At 46.3% G+C, this 19,398-nt stretch overlaps 1 protein-coding gene across 1 annotated transcript; it reads left to right on the plus strand.

Moving 5' to 3' along the window:
- Nucleotides 1-956: 956 nt before the first annotated feature.
- LOC130110574 (glycerophosphocholine cholinephosphodiesterase ENPP6-like) lies at nucleotides 957-15,710 on the plus strand. The gene is made up of 2 exons (XM_056277726.1): nucleotides 957-1,225; nucleotides 15,646-15,710. The coding sequence occupies exons 1-2, from the start codon at nucleotides 970-972 to the stop codon at nucleotides 15,708-15,710; spliced, it is 321 nt and encodes a 106-aa protein (XP_056133701.1). The 5' UTR covers nucleotides 957-969.
- The last annotated feature ends 3,688 nt before the right edge of the window (nucleotides 15,711-19,398 follow it).

Consider the following 19,398-nt stretch of genomic DNA (forward strand, 5'->3'; position numbering starts at 1 on the left):
GTGCCCAATACACTGGACTGAGCACCCTTTAGAATAGACTACGTAGACTACATAAACAGCAAGGTCCCAGGGATGATAGAAAAAAAAAGAAAATCCTGAGAATTCAAAGGCAAAATTATGAGAAATCAGATATCTAGAGATGCGTACAAGTCATCTGGGAAAGATGGGAGTTTATAAGGGTACGGTAGACTTCATTGATGGAAGACTGACAAAATATGTTAAACGTTTTCTTGTTTGGTCAATATGGATCATTTTGTGGGGATGGCTGACAAATGATCTAAATTCACGTCAATCTGAATTGAACACCAACATGACCAAAAGTAGGAAGAAAGGGGGTTGATCTTCTGAATATACTGTAACTTCGGGGATCTCGGATTCTTATGATTTATTTTTGAAGAATTAATTCTTTCCTTTGCACCCATGTTTCACTGAATGTGGTGAATACATATGATATATAGTTTGTACCCATGTGTGAGTGTATGGAGAGTAAACGAGATCTATCTATCTGTCTATCTGTCTGTCTATCTATCTATCTATCTATCTATCTATCTATCTATCTATCTATCTATCTATCTATCTATCTATCTATCTATCTATCTATCTATCTATCTATCTATCTATCTATCTGTCCAGCCCCAGGAGGGGCCTGGCTGCCACTGTGAATCGGAATAGAAGTTTTCTTGCAGCAGGTATACTCCAAATTTAATGACTGATTGGTTGCATATGTGCTTAAGATTTAGAAACAGCTCTACAAATAGTACAATATTGCAGAAGGCTTTATTGGCAAATGAATAAGAACGTGCCATTTTCACGTTTTCTATCTGGAAGGGGGGGGGGCTTTATTTCAAAAATGAACACCGGAAATGAGTTGTATTCTTGGTTGGCTTGACTCTGGCAAACCCCATATCCCAGACCGGCGGCCCCGTCCCACCACAGAAGAGCGTGAGTGGCAGGACGAAGGCGTGTGTGATGTCCCCTACAGTGGCTCCCGTGTGGCCCTCCGTGGCCCTCCGGTTCCTGCTGCTGGCCGTGCTGGCGGCGGGCCGCTGTCTCGCCAAGCCGCCGCTGCTGGTCTTTCTCATAGACGGATTCCGTTACGACTACATGGACGACCTGCACTCACTGCACGGATTCAGGCAGCTGGTGGCCAACGGAGTCAAAGTGGACTACATGACGCCAGACTTCCCGAGTCTGTCATATCCCAACTACTACTCCTTAATGACAGGTGACGATCCGTCCGTCTTTGTCTTGAAACTTTTATAAGTGGGTTATGTGGGGGGGAGGGGGGTATCATTAACATGGTGGGTGATAACGGTCCGAATGTTTGGGGGTACATCTTTATTTCCTCATTATCACTTCTTGTCGTGGTCATCTTAAAGACCTAATAGCAAAATAATCGGTCTCGATGAAAGGCAGTCCACAGTGAATGGTAGCCTACCCCAAAGTGGATAATGTATCTATTGGCCTATTGGCAAATGACTCTATACATGTAAAGCTTAAAGGGGTTCGTAAAGTAAAGTGCATTGCAAAGTGCAGTTGAGGCAGGGAGAGAAACATGCTTCTTGGCTGCATCTTGAGATGAGCCCCCCCCCCCAGTGTGAAGTGCTTTGGGTGTCAAGATGAAGTGCTATATAAATGTAATCCATCATCATCGTCATCATCATCATCATCATCATTATTATCATTATAGTCTATACTATGGTTTCGTTTATGGCCTGCTGGACAGCGGCAGCATTCCCTCTATTGGTCTTCCAGTCTTGTGGCTCCCTTCCCCTTAGTTCACGATCCGTTCTCTGTCGCGCACTCGTCCTATCCTCTGTATGGACTACCACTGGGTATAGGCGACTGCAGGGCCACTCCGTAGCCAGCCATGGGGTCGCTGAGGTCTGGACCGTGGTCATTTTCCCATCTCAGGCTGACGTTTTGCATGAACGAACGTGATCTTATTTTGTGCACTACAGAGTTTGGACGTCGTTATAAAGCCCCCTGCCGACGCTTCTGTTAGGCTAACGTTAAGAGTGTGGTGGCCAGTGATACAGAGAAATTGCAACAAAAAAAAAGTCAATGAGACGAGGATCCTTCAAAATAAGACTTTTATTGACGAATCAACACAGTCTGAGTCAGGTCTGCAGAGTGACTGAAAATCAGACAGAAGCCTCCCTGTCTTTAGACCATTTACAAATCTAGTGAACAATCTACTTGCGTCAGTCAATGTCCTGCTGCTAATCAGGGTCCTTGTTGATCCGGACATGTTGGCGGAGCAGGAGCCTCTCTATCGATGCAAGGATGACGTTAGGATGTCTTCAGTCCTCCCCCTTTGACAGTCTAATGGTTGTCTTGATATGCTGCTACTACTGCTGCTACTGTTGTCTGCATAATAATGGTTACACTTACATGATGCAATGTCACTTATCATTCTTTTGGGCATAAACAAGTTATGTCCTGGTTATATGGCCTTGTGCTACTTGCCACACTTGTTTGTCACTCTAGTCACATGAAATGACGGATACCCACATGTGCCCTTACGTACTAGAGCATAGCCCAGGTAGAGCAGTCAACAAATCTGAGCGAATTCTCTGTGGTCGTATCAATGCGCCAGATGAGACTTATTTCAGCCAATTAGAACCTAGCAGCAGACGTAGTAGGACTTATTCCTCAGTGATAAGCGACCGTGTTTCTGTCACATCTGATTGGCGGAGGGATAAGAAGAACGAGAGCCTACCAGCACCGAGTAACATTTTTAGCGTCTACTTTCCTCTTTATTGAAAACCGAAATATGGCTAGGTAAATATTAACGTTTCATAATTACCATGCTCACATGTATGTTGTTTAACCAGTCCGTTCACCACCTATGGGACAGGCACGCGCTCTTTCCCTCATCTGAATTTTCACATATTCAGTTATAATGCCCAGGCTAATCTAACAGTCTCATCTGAACACTTGCCTCACGTCACGTGTGTCTGTGACGAAGTAATGATAATGATGTATATGAAAAAACATCATAGGCTGTCAGATTATGTTGTAGTGACTTACTTATTCATTTTAGAAAATAGTTAAGATAAACTTTTTTTTCCCCTGAATATTTTCAACTATTTTTGCTAAAAGTCGATTTGCTGTTTGTAGGTTACATTGCGATTCAAATGCATGAACATGTCAACAGAATGCATGAAATAACAACCTGGTATCACGCTTTTTAGTGATACCAGAAGTTTTTTTTTAAAAAAAATTTTTTTTATTTTTTTGTTTTTTTTTGTGCTACACAGGACGAAATTCAAACCCATGCATTTTAAACGGGTGCATTTTCGTGGTGGACAAAATAAAATTTTAACCGATTCGTTTCAATTTGGGAGATTGTCTCCGACTTTAGAGGGTGGCGCTGCTGAGTCACCAGAATAAATTCTTGGCGTTTTACGTTTCTGCGAGCCACGGATGCATTAATATCTCGGCGTCTCTGAACCAAAAATACACGTCATAACAATCAACCTTTCAATTTATAGCCAATGTTGGTGGAGCCTGCGCCCACGTCACGTGACAGTCAAATTTCTGTCTGCGAAGATTTAAAAAAATGGCGGACGTTCCCTTTTATTCTCAGTGGAAAATGCAAAAAATTTTTAAAAAAGTTTCGAGATTAAAATGCATTTTGACAATCTTTCTCGCCAGAAATGTGAATTTTATTTTCATAATATTCGTTCAGTGAATGTATATGATATTTAGTTTGTTAGTTATTAACGTGCAGTGAGGTCCATGGCTGGATAGGCAGTGAACTACATGTATTTGTGCCAGAGAGTAGTGCAAGCAGACTCTGCCTCAGCAACCTGCATTCACGAATGATAGCTTTGGGAGCAAGCCATCCTGAATAGGGCATGCCTTTTATTGATAAAAAAACAAGTTTTACATGATCTTTTTATTATTATTATTATTATTTTACAACAATCTTAACAAGTTAAGTTAAAAAATAAAAATAATAAAATAATAATAAAAAAATGTATTTTTTTGTAACATGCTATTTCTTTTTTTTCTTCTTCTTATTAGCCTGGGAGAGGCACTGCCTATCCTGCCTCCCCTGACTGCACATCACTGTTTTTTTTTTTCAACTAAACTACCTAACTGCAGGGTAATTTATGTTTCGGCTGCATTAAATATTTGATATATTCTGCATAAATAAAAAAAATCTTTCTTTCTTTCTTTATATATATATACTACTATACTATATATATGTATACTACTACTACTACCACTACTACTACTTTCGGCTGCTCCCGTTAGGGGTCGCCAAAGCAGATCATCCGTTTCCATCTCTTCCTGTCTTCTGCAGCTTCCTCTGTCACACCAGTCACCTGCATGTCTTCCCTCACCACACCCATAAACCTCCTCTTTGGCCTTCCTCTTTTCCTCTTCCCTGACAGCTCCATATTCAGCATCCTTTTCCCAGTATACCCAGCATCTCTCCTCCACACATGTCCAAACCATCTCAATCTTGCCTCTCTTCCTTTGTCTCCAAACCATCCAACCTGAGCGGTCCCTCTAATATAATTGTTCCTAATCCTGTCCTTCTTCATCACTCCCAGTGAAAATCTTAGCATCTTCAACTCTGCCACCTCCAGCTCTGCCTCCTGTCTTTTTGTCAGCACCACTGTCTCCAAACAATAGCTGGTCTCACAACCATCTTGTAAACCTTCCCTTTAACTCTTGCTGGTACACTTCTGTTGCAAATCACTCCTGACACTCTTCTCCACCCACTCCACCCTGCCTGCACTCTCTTCTTCACCTCTCTTCTGCACTCCCCGTTACTTTGGACTGTTGACCCCAAGTATTTAAACTCATATGCCTTCATCACCTCCACTCCTTGCATCCTGACCATTCCACTGTCCTCCCTCTCATTCACACTTAGGTATTCCTTCTTGCTCCTACTGACTTTCATTCCTCTTCTCTCCAGTGCATACCTCCACCTCTCTCGGCTCTCCTCAAACTGCACCCTACTCTCGCTACAGATCACAATGTCATCCACGAACATCATCGTCCATGGAGACTCCTGCCTGATCTTGTCCGTCAACGTGTCCATCACCATTGCAAACAAGAAAGGGCTCAGAGCCGATCCTTGATGTAATCTCATCTCCACCTTGAACCCATCTGTCATTCCAACCACACACCTCACCATTGTCACACTTCCATCATACATATACAGCACCACTCCTGCATACTGCTCAGCAACTCCCGACTTCCTCATATAATACCACACCTCCTCTCTTGGCACCCTGTCATATGCTTTCTCTAAATCTGCAAAGACACAGTGTAACTCCTTCTGGCCTTCTCTGTACTTCTCTATCAACATTCTCAAAGCAAACATCACATATGTGGTGCTCTTTCGTGGCATGAAACCATACTGCTGATCGCGGATCACCACCTCTCCTCTTAACCTAGCTTCCACTACTCTTTCCCATATCTTCATGCTGTGGCTGATCAACTTTATACCTCTGTAGTTGCTACAGTTCTGCACATCACCCTTGTTGTAAAAATCGGTACCTGTATGCTTCTTCTCCACTCCTCAGGCATTCTCTCACTTTCTAAGATTGTGTTAAACAATCTAGTTAAAAACTCCACTGCCATCTCTCCTAAACATCTCCATGCCTCCACAGGTATGTCATCAGGACCAACTGCCTTTCCACTCTTCATCCTCTTCATAGCTGCCCTCACTTCCTCCTTGCTAATCCACTGCACTTCCTGATTCACTAACCCTACATCATCCAACCTTCTCTCTATCTCATTTTCTTCATCCATCAACCCCTCAGAGTACTCCTTCCACCTTCTCAGCACACTCTCCTCACTTGTCAGCACATTTCCATCTCTCTCTGCCTACACTCGCTTCCTCTTCTTGGTCTACAAAGTCATCCTACAGACCACCATCCGATGCTGCCTAGCTACGTTCTCCACTGTCACCACCTTGCAGTCTCCAATCCCTTTTAGATCATGCCTTCTACATAAGATATAGTCCACCTGTGTGCACTTTCCTCCACTCTTGTGCGTCATCCTGTGTTCCTCCCTCTTCTTGAAATATGTATTCACCACAGCCATTTTCCTCCTTTTCACAAAATCCACCACCATCTGTCCTTCCACATTTCTCTCCTTGACACCATTCCCTCCCATCAACTCCTCATCACCTCTGTTCCCTTCACCAACATGTCCATTGAAGTCCTCTCCAATCACCACTCTCTCCTCCTTGGGTACACTCTCCACCACGTCTTCCAACTCACTCCAGAATTCTTCTTTCTCTTCCATCTCACACCCAACTTGCGGGGCATATGCGCTGATAACATTCAGCAATACACCTTTGATTTCCAGCTTCATACTCAACACTCTGTCTGACACTCTCTTCACCTCCAGCACACTCTTGGCATACTCTTCCTTCAGAATTACACCTACCCCATTACTCCTCCCATTCGCACCATGGTAGAAGAGTTTGAACCCACCTCCAATACTCCTGGCCTTACTCCCCTTCCACCTGGTCTCTTGCACACACAGTTCTTCTTTCCATCATATCAGCCAGCTCTCTCCCTCTACCAGTCATAGTGTCAACATTCAAAGTTCCGACTCTCACCTCCACACTCCTACCCTTCCTCCTCTCTCGCTGCCTCTGGACATGCCTTCCCCCTCTCCTTCTCCTTCAGCCAACAGTAGCATAGTTTCTACCGGCACCCTGCTGGTTAACAGTACTGGTGGCGGTTGTTGGTAACCCGGGCCTCGACCGATCCAGTATGAAAATCTTATTTATGATCCGCATATTTGATTTGGCAATGATTTTACGCCGGATGCCCTTCCTGACGCAACCCTCTCCATTTATCCGGGCTTGGGACCAACACTAAGAATGCACTGGCTTGTGCATCCTCAGTGGCAGGGTTTATATATATATACACACACACACACACATATATATATATATATATGAAAGAAGGATATTTTCTTAAAGAGATTTATTCCAATTCAGGGGACAGCCAGGAATCCGCTGCAGCCGGGACGCGAACCCGGTCGACTACGTTAACCAATCGACTAGCACGTTTACTCATTCATAGTCGTTACACTACCCCCTCCTTTGGGAAGCGCTTCAGCATAACAGTTCCCTCACGCCTCTGGGCGCACCTGCTTCCGATGGCTTCACGGTCTCACTATCCCACTGCTGACACCAATGTAGCAAATTCAGTGGGCAGCCGGGAATCTGCCGCAGTCGGGACACGAACCTGGGGCGCCCATACCACGGGTGACTACGTTAATCAGTCGACTAAAGGGTCCGACCCGTTAACCAAGGGCTAGCGAGTCTACTGTCTACTGATCTGTGATCGTTACTATTTAAATAACTATGGTGCTGATTTGTATGAATCTGCATTGAATGGCTCAAGGAAATTGTAGTTTTTAAAAATAATAGTGTATGTCCTAGAATTGGAAGTTGTAAATACTAAACTGAGAGTACACTGGGGGGTTTAAGGGGATGGGAAACACATTTGTGTGATCAGATTCTAAAATATCTACTTGGTACATCGCTGAAAATTAATTTTGACTATATTTGACAGCGCCACTGTTATGTATGCACACATCGACAGTGCTGCATTTGATTTGGTGCTGTTCTATTGTGCTGGGATCGATTGGTGATGCCTGCGGGCTCTGGGTTGTTTGATCGGGTCTGCCTTTGATGCTGTGTCAGTCTAAATAAAGAATGCCACGGAGAGGTTGTGTCGAGCGACAGCGCTGTGTCCTGACGTGATTTCTAAATACAATATTGGCGACGAGGATGGCTGATATCTCTCTCCCACCACCTGCCCCCTTCCTGGCATTACCTGGCGAGCCTCCGGTACCATGGACTCGCTGGCTACATAGTTTTGAAAATTACATCATCGCCTCAGGGCTCGACGACGTGAGCCAGGCTAGGAAGATGGCTCTGTTGCTACACTGCTTGGGAGCAGAGGGTCATCGTGTGCTCGGGTCTCTGGGGAACGTCACAAGCTTTGCCGAAGCTGTGGGACTTATGAGCACCCATTTCGCTGCTCCACAGAGTGCCCTCCTTCGGCGATTTATATTCCGTCAGCGACACCAACTGCCTGGTGAGTCTGTGCGGCAGTACGTAGCTAATTTGCGAGGGCTAGCTAGCTCATGCAAGTTTGGCGCGCTTCAGGACGAGATGGTTCGCGACCAGCTAATCGAACACACCAACAACGCAAAGGTGCGTGAGACTCTCCTGCTGGAAAAAGACGATCTGCTGCTGTCCAGAGCAATTACCATCACACTACAGGTTGAGGGAGCAGCTGAGTGTGCTGCTATGCTAAATACACAGCAAGTGGCCACCTCCAGTCAAGCTGCCAACGACTCCTCCCTTTACTCACGGCTGCCCCTCGGGACGCAACCCAACCAGAGCGAGGCGGGCGCCGACTCCACTGGGGACGTCTTGCAACTGCAACGACGGCGTTCTCGGCCCCGCCCTCAACAGTCCTGTGGTAACTGTGGGTCTCGGTCTCATGTTTCAAGGGCTCAGAACTGCCCTGCCCGTGGCCAGACATGCCGTAGCTGCGGTAAGCACAATCACTTTGCCAACGTCTGTCGATCTTCCCCGGCTGGGTCAGAGGGCCACACCCCCCAGTCTTCAACCGCCGTCATTCACAAGGTGAGCTCTGCGCCAGTGTCATTCAAATCATGCACAGTCAACATTAATGATGTGTGCATCCCCCTGCTGTTGGACACCGGTGCAAGTGTGTCTTTCCTGAATGTTGATACCTACAGTCAATTTTTCGGTTCACTGCCACTGTCCGCACCCTCAGCTGTCCTCTGTGGGTATGGTGACTCCAAAATCGATCTGGTTGGTTCTCTCCAAGTGACTGTCCGCTATGGAACCAAGCTGGTGCCCAATGCAGTTTTTCATGTGGCACAGCGTGGGGCCAACCTGATGGGCCTGGACCTGTTCTCCGCTCTGGGGTTCTCCCTCTTAGACACAAGGGGGGCAGCAATCCTGACTGTCGCCACACCTTGGCAGCAGAAGTGGCCATCGCTGTTTATGGGGCTGGGCTGCCTCTCCGCCTTCACCCGTCAACCTCTCCTCAACCCTGCTGTGAAATCTGTCATCCAACCACTGCGCCACATCCCGTTGGCTCTCCGTGATGGGGTCTCCGCCGAGCTGCAACAACTGCTGGAAGCTGGCATCATTGAACCGGTGGACGCGTCACCCTTGGGTCTCAAACCTCGTGGTGGCTAAGAAGAAGTCGGGGGGCCTGCGTGTCTGCGTCGATCTACGTGCAGTAAATAAGGCAGTGGTCCCTGATAAGTATCCACTGCCCACCTCAGAAGAACTCACTGCTCAGGTCTATGGCTCTGAGGTGTTCTCCAAGCTCGACCTCAGACAGGGGTACTTACAGGTGCCCCTCCACCCCAGCAGCCGAAACCTCACAGCCTTTGTGACACATGCAGGAGTGTTTCGCTACACCAGGATGCCTTTTGGTCTCAGCTCCGCCCCTAGCTGCTTCCAGAAAATCATGGTCTCCGTGCTGGCTGGCATACTGGGCGTGGCCATTTATCTGGACGATATAGTGGTACACGGGCCCACCAGTGAAATCCACGACAAGCGCCTTAACATGGTCTTCGCAGCCCTGTCCAAGCACAAGCTAACTCTCAATGCTGAGAAATGTGTCCTCTCTGTGCCAGCCATCGACTTCCTGGGGTTCCGGCTGTCAGCGAGCGGTGTAACTCCACTACAATCCAATGTGGACGCCATTCAGGCCATCCCTGAGCCCAGCTCGGCCGCCCAGGTCGCCTCCTTCCTGGGTATGACAAGTTACTACCTGAGGTTTCGTCCCCAGTACTCTGCGACCACAGCCCCCCTGCGCCAGCTGCTGCGTAAGGACGAGCCATGGGTGTGGTCAAAGGCATGCAGTGACGCTGTGCGTGATCTCAAGACTCAACTGACTTCACCACCAGTGTTGGCTCACTTCGACATCTCCAGCTCCACCTTTGTGACCTGTGACGCATCAGCCACAGCGATAGGGGCCGTGCTGTCTCAAACCCAGAACGGTGTGGAGAAGCCCATTGCCTTCGCCTCCCGTGCCCTCAACCTGACCGAGCAGCGGTACTCCGTGGGTGAGCGTGAGGCGTTAGCCTGTATCTGGGCTTGTGAAAGGTGGCACCTCTACCTCTATGGCCGCTCCTTCACCCTCAGGACAGATCACCAGGCCCTGACAGCGCTGCTGTCCACGTCTGGGACAGGCCACAAACCCCTGAGGCTGCACCGCTGGTCTGACCGCCTCCGCCAGTACAACTTCAGCCTGCAGTTCACCCCAGGCAGAGACAATGTTGTCGCCGACCTGCTCTCTCGCTCTGTCTCCACCCCAGCTCCACAGACGGACACTGACTGTGTGGAAAAGGACATTGTCCAAATGCTACACACACCCCTCCAGGCCACTGTCTCTCTGCAGGAGCGGAGGGCAGCCTCCGAACAGGACCCTGTCCTCTCCCAGCTCCGCACCTACATCCAGAACGGCTGGCCTCACAAGGTCCCAGAGGAGCTGGCTGCGTTCGCCCGAGTCAGACAGGAGCTCTCCTGCTGGAACGACACCTGCGTGGCACGTGGGTTTTGCACAGTGGTCCCGGCTGCTCTCCGTGCACGTGTTTTGAATACGGCGCATGAAGGCCACCTGGGCATTGTGAAACTGAAACAGCGCTGCCGAGACCTGGTGTGGTGGCCGGGGATAGACAGAGATATTGAGGCTCTGGTGAAGGACTGTTCTGCCTGCCTTGTGAGTGGCAAGACTGGCCACCAGGCTCCCCCACCCCTGCAACCTCTCGCCTGGCCCTCTCAGCCCTGGGAACACCTGCAGTTGGACATTTGTGGTGAGATCCATGGAGTTCCCCACCACCAACGCTTCATGGTGGTCGCCTACGATCTACACTCAAAATGGCCTGAACTCACCACTTGCGGCACTGTGACCTCACAGATCATCATCGACTTCCTGGACTCTCTTTTCTCTCGCTGGGGCCTCCCAAAGGCCATCACCACTGACAACGGCCCTCAGCTGGTCTCTGCTGAGTTCACTGCTTATCTCGAAAGCAAGGGCATCCGTCATATACGCACTGCGTACTACCACCCCCAGGCCAATGGCGGCGTTGAACGTTTTCACCAGTCACTGAAGAACGGCTTCAGAGCACACATGGCCCAAAGGTGCTCTTTCACGCAGGCCATCCGTCACACTCTGCTGCACTATCGGGCCACACAGCACTCGACCACAGGCGTCTCCCCAGCCTCTCTCATGCTAGGCCGGGAACTGTGCATGCCCCTTGACAGGCTCCGCCCCTCCACACCTCAGGCACCTCCCTCTGGGGTCAGAGCCTCAGTCACTCGTCAGCAGACGCGGATGAAGCAACGGTTTGACCAGTCAAAACGAACCAGGGTGCCAGACATCAATGTGTCAGACTGGGTCAGGGTCCGCAGGCCCCACAGGGACAATAAAATGGCTTCATACTGGACCTCTCCTCTCCAAGTCACCCGTCAGCTGGGCCCAGCCACTTACCTCCTCAGCGATGGCACTCGGTGGCACTCCAGTCGTCTACAGAAGGTGTCAGCTCCGCCACACACAGCTGGTGACACAACCATAGCCATTCCCTCAGCATGGCGAGACGCCCCGGGGCTTCATGCAGCTCCTACACGGGCCCCAGACATTTCTGGGCCTCAGCTTCCCCTGCCATCTCCCTCCCCACCTCGGCCTGCCCAGCCTCAGGCCGCCCCGCGACCTGTTCGCACACGTTTACGCCCTGGCCACCTAGAGGACTTTGTGTCAACCTTTCATGTTTGAAATCCTGCCGGGGGGGGGGGGGAATGTTATGTATGCACACATCGACAGTGCTGCATTTGATTTGGTGCTGTTCTATTGTGCTGGGATCGATTGGTGATGCCTGCGGGCTCTGGGTTGTTTGATCGGGTCTGCCTTTGATGCTGTGTCAGTCTAAATAAAGAATGCCACGGAGAGGTTGTGTCGAGCGACAGCGCTGTGTCCTGACGTGATTTCTAAATACAATAGCCACCACTTGGTGACTATAGCCATATGGGTATATCCACATAGCTGAAGTCGTTAGCTCTCTCTAACAGTTGGTCCCATGTCTGTGGTCCCTTCTGTTGCTGAATCACAAGCCTTCCAACATGCACTGGGTTCCGAGGTTCAGAGGTCAATATTTGAGAGCAGGAGCCATTTATAATCTTCAGACTGTCATAATGTTACTCTACTGGTCGAGCTCTTGGTTTAGTCCTGCGATAAAGTTTTAATTTTCACATTTCATGGACACGGCCTTGGCCCAGGCTTACTTTCAGAGAGCCCTTTGGAGGTGCAACACATGAAATGAAAGGTATTTAATTTTTTCGTTTTTTGTTTTTTTTGTCTGTTTTGTGGCAATACTGACAAACGTAATTTAAGGTAATCATTTTTGACTAATTTACAACCAAACTAGTATAATTTTGGCCTGCTTTGCAGTTTATTTTCCTGAGGAAATGCAAGATCTTTCTTTTCAGACATGACCCTGACCCAAGCAATTCAGGCCCCATACCTGTGGTAATGCCCTGGATGGTCAGCAAGATTGCAATATGTAAAGGTGACTAAAAGAACAAATAAACAAACAAACAAACAAACAATAACTGTCATGAAATAAGTCTCTTCTGCAAATGATCCAGAACGCAACGACACGTCTGGTCTTCAACCAACCCAAAACAGCACAAGTCACTCTGCTGTTCATATCCCTCCACTGGCTCCCAGTTGCTGCCTGCATCAAATTCAAAACCTTAATGCTCGCTCACAAAACAGCAACTACAACAGCTCCCGCGTACCTGAACTCCCTCATTCAGGTCTACGCTCAGTCCTGCTCACTACGCTCTGCCAATGAAAGGCGCCCGGCCCTTCCGCCACGAAGAGGCCCTAAGTCACTCGCCAGACTCTTCTGTAGTTCCCCAGTGGTGGAACGAGTTACCAAACGCCATTCGATCCGCTGAGTGCCTCTCCATCTTTAAGAAGAAGCTTAAGACCCAGCTCTTTCTCAAACACCTCCACACCTGATGGTATTAATATAACAAAAGAAAAGCTTCTATGCACCCTATGCATTGCCTTTGTGCACTTTCTGTTGACACCTATGTCCTTCTGGACTTGAACCTAGTTTTTTGGTACTTAGTTGCATTGTTGCCCCCTGACTAGATCCTTGCTCCTTGAACTCTCAGCGTCTGCTAAATGAAATTGTAGCACTGTATTGTAACATGTATGTGTTATGCATTTAAACTCACCTTACAGAAGGATAAATAGTGAAGATCAGGGGGAAAAAATCACAGAGAGCGAGGTTTTATAGTAAATAAGAAACAAGAAATATAACCCTGGTCAGCCCATATTTTGACTTGTATTGGAAATAACCATGGTTGGCCCTATAATAATAAAAAAATAAATAAAAAAAAGCTGAGCCATGGCTGAAAATCTCAAAAGATATCTCCCACTGTCTAAAACATGGGTGGCATAGTTGAGCAGTGGTTAGCATGGTCGCCTAACAGCAAGAAGGTCCTGGGTTTGAGCCCCAGGGTAGTCTGACCTTGGAGGTCATCCCGGGTCGTCCTCTGCATGGAGTTTGCACGTTCTCCCCGTGTCTTCATGGGTTTCCTCCGGGTGCTCCGGTTTCCTCCTGCAGTTCAAAGACATGTAGGTCAGGCCATACTAAATTGTCCCTTGGTGTTAATACTATTTGTGTGTGTGTGTGTGTGTGTGTGTGTGTGTGTGTGTGTGTGTGTGTGTGTGTGTGTGTGTGTGTGTGTGTGTGTGTGTGTGTGTGTGTGTGTGTGTGTGTGTGTTTGTGTGTGAGCGAGCGAGCGAGCCCTGTGATGGTCTGGCGACCTGTCCAGGTTGTCTTCCCACCTGCCGCCCAATGACTGCTGGGATAGGCTCCAGCATCCCTGGTAGCAGGATAGGTGGTTTGGATACTGGATGGATGTTTAAATTCATTCATCAGGACAGATGTTTTTGTAAAATGTTTTAATGGCCTTTAGTTTTGGATCCCTTAAAATGGGGGTCGACAATCTGTTGCTCCAGAGCCATATATTTGCGGCTCCAGAGAGATGGGGTTTTTTTGGCCAAAAATGGCTCTTTTGATAGTAAAGGTTGCCGACCGCTGCCTTAAAACAACCTCCAGCGAGGTGACCACACATTTTGATTAATTGTAATAACGTCACCAAACACAATATTGATTGACCAACCTGATATCTACCTATACAGTGATATGTTAAAACTTCTTGCATAGATTTTCAAGTATGTTTTAATTTTCATTAAATTCTTATATAATAATATAATATTATTATAATATTATATAATACATATAATTATATATAATTATTATATTATATCGTATTATATGATTATATATAATATAATTATAATCATTATAATTATATAGAATTATGCATAATATTATATGATATAATAATTATATAATAATCTAACACCATGTGAGCAAAAAAATCAGCCTCTAGCCTTCAGCAACGGAAATACTTTGAAAAGTTTTTCAGAAATTTAAACTATTGTCACAAATTGTGACAATAGTTTGGCAACATAGGATCCCATGCCATGGATTAGACTGCCACAATAAGATCAACCACCAACTTTGTTTCATCTTTTGAATTAATTAAGTTAGTTTTTGTCCAAATTGAACATTATTAATTAGCCTGAGGATCTTGACAAGTTACATTTTGTGATTATATAATCGTGTTTTTAATAAATAAATGTGAACGGTTTCTTAAATCCTCTACTAATATGGAGATAGCCTTACTCCCCTTGTTTTGTTAGTTTATCTGTGTTACGAATAAGCCCACTTTCATAAGTATAAGGAGTTGACATGGAAGCACTGCTTTAATAATTTTCAGTGCAATTCAACTGCTATAAAAAAAATATGCTTTGGTCCCAACCTCCGTACCATCGTTCCACATGACTGTCAGGGACTGCTGACTGTTTTGTCCACACTGTGTTGAGTTTGGCCATTGCTTATCTCTAAAAAATACACTTTCCATATTCTGTTGCTAATTCATGAGCTGTTGTTATTGTTGAGGATGTAGGTCGGATATGCCAGTGTAAGAAAAGGCTTCATCATGCCAGTAAAGCGGTTTTTATTAAATTCAGTCCAGAGAAAGCGGGAAAGAGAGATGAGGGGCAAAGGCAGAGAGAAACGGGGAAGGAGGGAGAGAGAAGAGGGAGAGATGAATAAAGCCATTGACTGACAGACACAGATGTGAGTGATTATCAATGCTCCCCCATCAGAAACATGGTACTGTCCTCTCCTCTCGCCTTGCTTCAGTTTTTCTTTTCTGTCTACCACACTAATTCTGCAGGGTCTCGCCAGTCTTTGATTTAGTGTTTGAATTCCAAGTGCTTTATTGGCACAGTTAGGCAACAAGTTGGCAATGAATAACTTCTGCAATAAATTCTATTCACTGCATAGAATTTAAAGAAACCTTTAAGAAGTTGTATTTGCTCCGTCAGTCCATACTTGAAGACAAGACACATTGGCATTATTCAACATTGCATTTGCGGAGTCTTGCAGTATCTGTTCCATGGCATGTTGCCATAGCTGAAATTCAATTTCTTTTGCCTTCAACATTTGTTGCAGCTTCTCATCCACCCATCCATCCATCATATGAACCGCTTATCCTGCTCTCAGGGTCGCAGGGATGATGGCGCCGATTCCAGCAGTCATTGGGCGGCAGGTGGGGAGACACCCTGGACAGGCCTCCAGGTCATCACAGGGCCAACACACACCCATTCATTCCTAGGGACAATTTAGTATGGCCAGTTCACCTGACTTACATGTCTTTGGACTGTGGGAGGAAACCGGATCCCCCGGAGGAAACTCGCACAGACACGGGGAGAACATGCAAACTCCACACAGAGAATGACCCAGGATGACCCACCGAGGTTAGACAACCTCAGGGCGCGAACCCAGGACCTTCTTGCTGTGAGGTGACCGCGCTAACCAATGCGCCACCGTGCCGCTTCTTCTCATACACTTGTTGTCGATTCTGATGTGTTTCTAACTTAAGTACAAACACAAACATGTATTAATGCCCTTTTGCACCACTCAATAATGGTACAACTAATGGATAGATGGCTAAAATTAGAGCAAAATTAAACCACGAACACCCAAAATATAGACAGCATATTAATTGTCCCACCAGGGATAATAACACACTGGACCACTGCTACACAATTCTTAAAGATGCATTCTCTCTGTCCCCTGAGCAGCTTTGGGTAAATCTGAGCACTGCTTGGTCCATCTTATTCCACTTTACAGGTGGAAACTAAAATTTGCCAAGCCAGTGGTTAAGTTAGTGACCAGTGAGGCAAAGCAGGAACTGCAAGACTGTTTTGACTATACCGATTGGAGTGTATTTGAAGCTGCAGCTGGTAACCTGGATGAACTGACTCACCGTGACATATTACGTCAGCTAACATCAACAGGAAGACATATGTGTGCCTACCAAGACCTTCTGCACATACAACAATAACAAGCCATGGTTCCCAGCCAGACTAAGACAACTTTGGCAGGCCAAGCAGGGTGGCTTCAGAAGTGGGGATCGAGCCCTGTACAAGCAGGCCAGACACTCACAAGCCATGTTTCCATCAACATTTTTTTGTTTGAGGTACTGCATTAGAAAAGGTTGGTGGAATCAGAAAAAATTCGAAAAAAATAAATAAAATTCTTCAGTTTCGCAAAAAAAAAGTTTTATGCTCGCTTGAGGTGTTTTTTGTCTTTTTTGAAAAAGAGCTAATGCGCTAAATGGGAGATGGAAACACCTTTTCCGAATAAGTTCTGACATAGCAAGCATTTAACTCAAATGACTGGTCAGCTGTTTCCACTGTAGGCCGCCAACTTCTGACGAACGTACCATTGCGCAGCCTAGTGTATTTGCTCCAAACCAGTTATTGGAAATGCCCCTAATTTGCATTTTTATTTTTTTTTGCAACATTTCATTTTGCTTAAAATTTGCTTCATAATTAGATGGAAACATGGCAACTGACAAAGGAGATCAGAGTGGCTAAAATAAGCTACTCTGAAAAGCTGGAAAACAGGCAGGTCTGTAGCCAACGACCCTGCATCAGTGTGGAGAGACCTGCAAGACATCACAAGCTACAGAAGACCATCCCCACCTGCTGGGGCAAACAAAGACCTGGCTGACGAGCTGAATGTCTTCCACCGCAGGTTTGAGAGGGACAAATTCTCCCCCCTCACCCACTCCAGTCCAACGACAACAGCCCCCATCACACCTCTGGCAACCCCCTACCCTCCTCTCTTGATACTCAGGCTGCACTCAACATATGTGAAGAGGATGTGAGTCGGCTCTTCTAGAGACAGAAGACCAGGAAAGCACAGGGTCCAGACGGTGTCTTCCCTTGCTGTCTTAAAGCCTGTGCTGACCAACTGGCTTCAATCATCACGCAACTCTTCAACAAATCCCCAGAGCTGTTTGAAGTCCCCTCCATAATCTTGGTCCCCGAGAAACCCACCATCACAGGGCTGCAGGACTACAGGCCTGTTGCTCTGACATCTCCGGTCGGCTGTAGACCACAAGCTGTCATTGATGATCAGATTGCTTTAAACAATCACAAGGAAAAGAAAGAAGACACAATTAGGGAGGTAGAAAGACTGAAACTTGACAGGATACTTACAAGACTATTTAAACAGACGTGAGAATGCGAGGCTGACAGTGTACAAATGGTGTCGTCACAGCTGAGCATGTGCCGGAAGGGTACGTAAGTTATTTCGACCAAATTGCAATATAGTTTTCAAAAACGATGGTTATAAAATTGTAAACTTTTTTGGTTATATCATGTTGTGATGGCAGGCTCTGCTATGTTGTGCATACATGCCCTTTCACAGTACACAGTCTAAACAGCATTTTAGTAGCATTGCTACAAGGTCCATGTCCGATGGTCTGCTGCTCAGCTCTCCACTGACACCAGGAGTAGTATGCAAAAACCATGTTTGACGGGCATGTAGTTCGATGTTCCTAACCTAGCTGATGGTGCACTGTCCTGTCTTGAATAGCTGGGCATTATGTGATGTGTGATACAGAAAGTGGGCTGAATATAAAGTTCATTGTGTCTAAGTAGCCTATAGACTATTCAAACATCAACGGACAATAGGCTTGCTGAATTACACTGGGTTTATTAAATCGTTCAAGCTCTATAGGACTGCTGTGTGGGGTTTCTCTCTTTAATACAAACTGGCTGACTTGCAATATACTAAAAGAGATGTCCATCCATCCATCCACTATCCAAACCGTTTATCCTTACCCAGGGTCGCGGGGAAGCTGGAGCCTATCCCAGCAGTCATTGGGCGGCAGGCGGGGAGACACCCTGGACAGGCCGCTAGGCCATCATAGGGTGCTAAAAGAGATGTGATCGATGTTATTCTCACCCCTAATTGCCAGCTCTATGCCTTAAGTTATTATTATTATTATTATTATAAATAAATAAAAACAAATATCAAATATTTGTAAGAGCTTTCATAAAAAGAAAAGTTTTAAGACTAGATTTAAAAGAAGCTAGAGACTTGGTTAGTCTTAGTTCAACAGGAAGAGAGGTCCATAGTGTGGGGGTTCTAACAGCAAAAGCCCCATCACCCTTTGTAACAAAGTGAGACCTGGGAATAACCAGCAGGGCTCCATCTGCAGAACTTAAAGGTCGCGAGGACACATACCAGGACAATAAATGAGAAATGTATATATAGGAGCAAGACCATTTAAGGCCTTAAAAGTGAGCAATACAATTTTAAAATCAATCCAAAATATAACAGAGAGCCAGCATACGGTGGGGGAAGTGATACAGGAGTGATATGGTCACTCCTGTATATCGAAAAGACACTGAACCCTTCACTGCTACTGACGAGCAGGTTGGCACCCTGCATGGCAGCCTCCACCATCAGTGTATGAATGTGTGTGTGAATGGGTGAATGTGAGGCATACACTGTAAAGCACTTTGAGTGGTCGGTAGACTAGAAAAGTGCTATATAAAATGCAGTCCATTTACAATTTTTATCATCATTATTATTATTATTAATTTTGTGTTTTATTATTATTATTATTATTATTTATTATGATTTCTTTTCTGTTTTACATTCTGTAGAGCTGGGTCCAAACTATGGACCTGAGGCACTATAGGGCAGATGTTACTTGATTGACAGTACTCGTCGTAATATGTGGGCTGTTCCGAGTAGGGCGATCTTCTGGACTGCACAGATGTTGATGTTGCCTGGGATACGGTTGGTGAACTTTTCCATTCCCTTCTTCATGAGTCCTAGAGCTCCGATGACCACTGGTGTTGTTTCGGTCTTCATTCCCCACATCCTGTTGATTTCAATCTC

Source organism: Lampris incognitus, chromosome 1, assembly GCF_029633865.1.
Source record: "Lampris incognitus isolate fLamInc1 chromosome 1, fLamInc1.hap2, whole genome shotgun sequence".
NCBI classification, from domain to species: domain Eukaryota; kingdom Metazoa; phylum Chordata; class Actinopteri; order Lampriformes; family Lampridae; genus Lampris; species Lampris incognitus.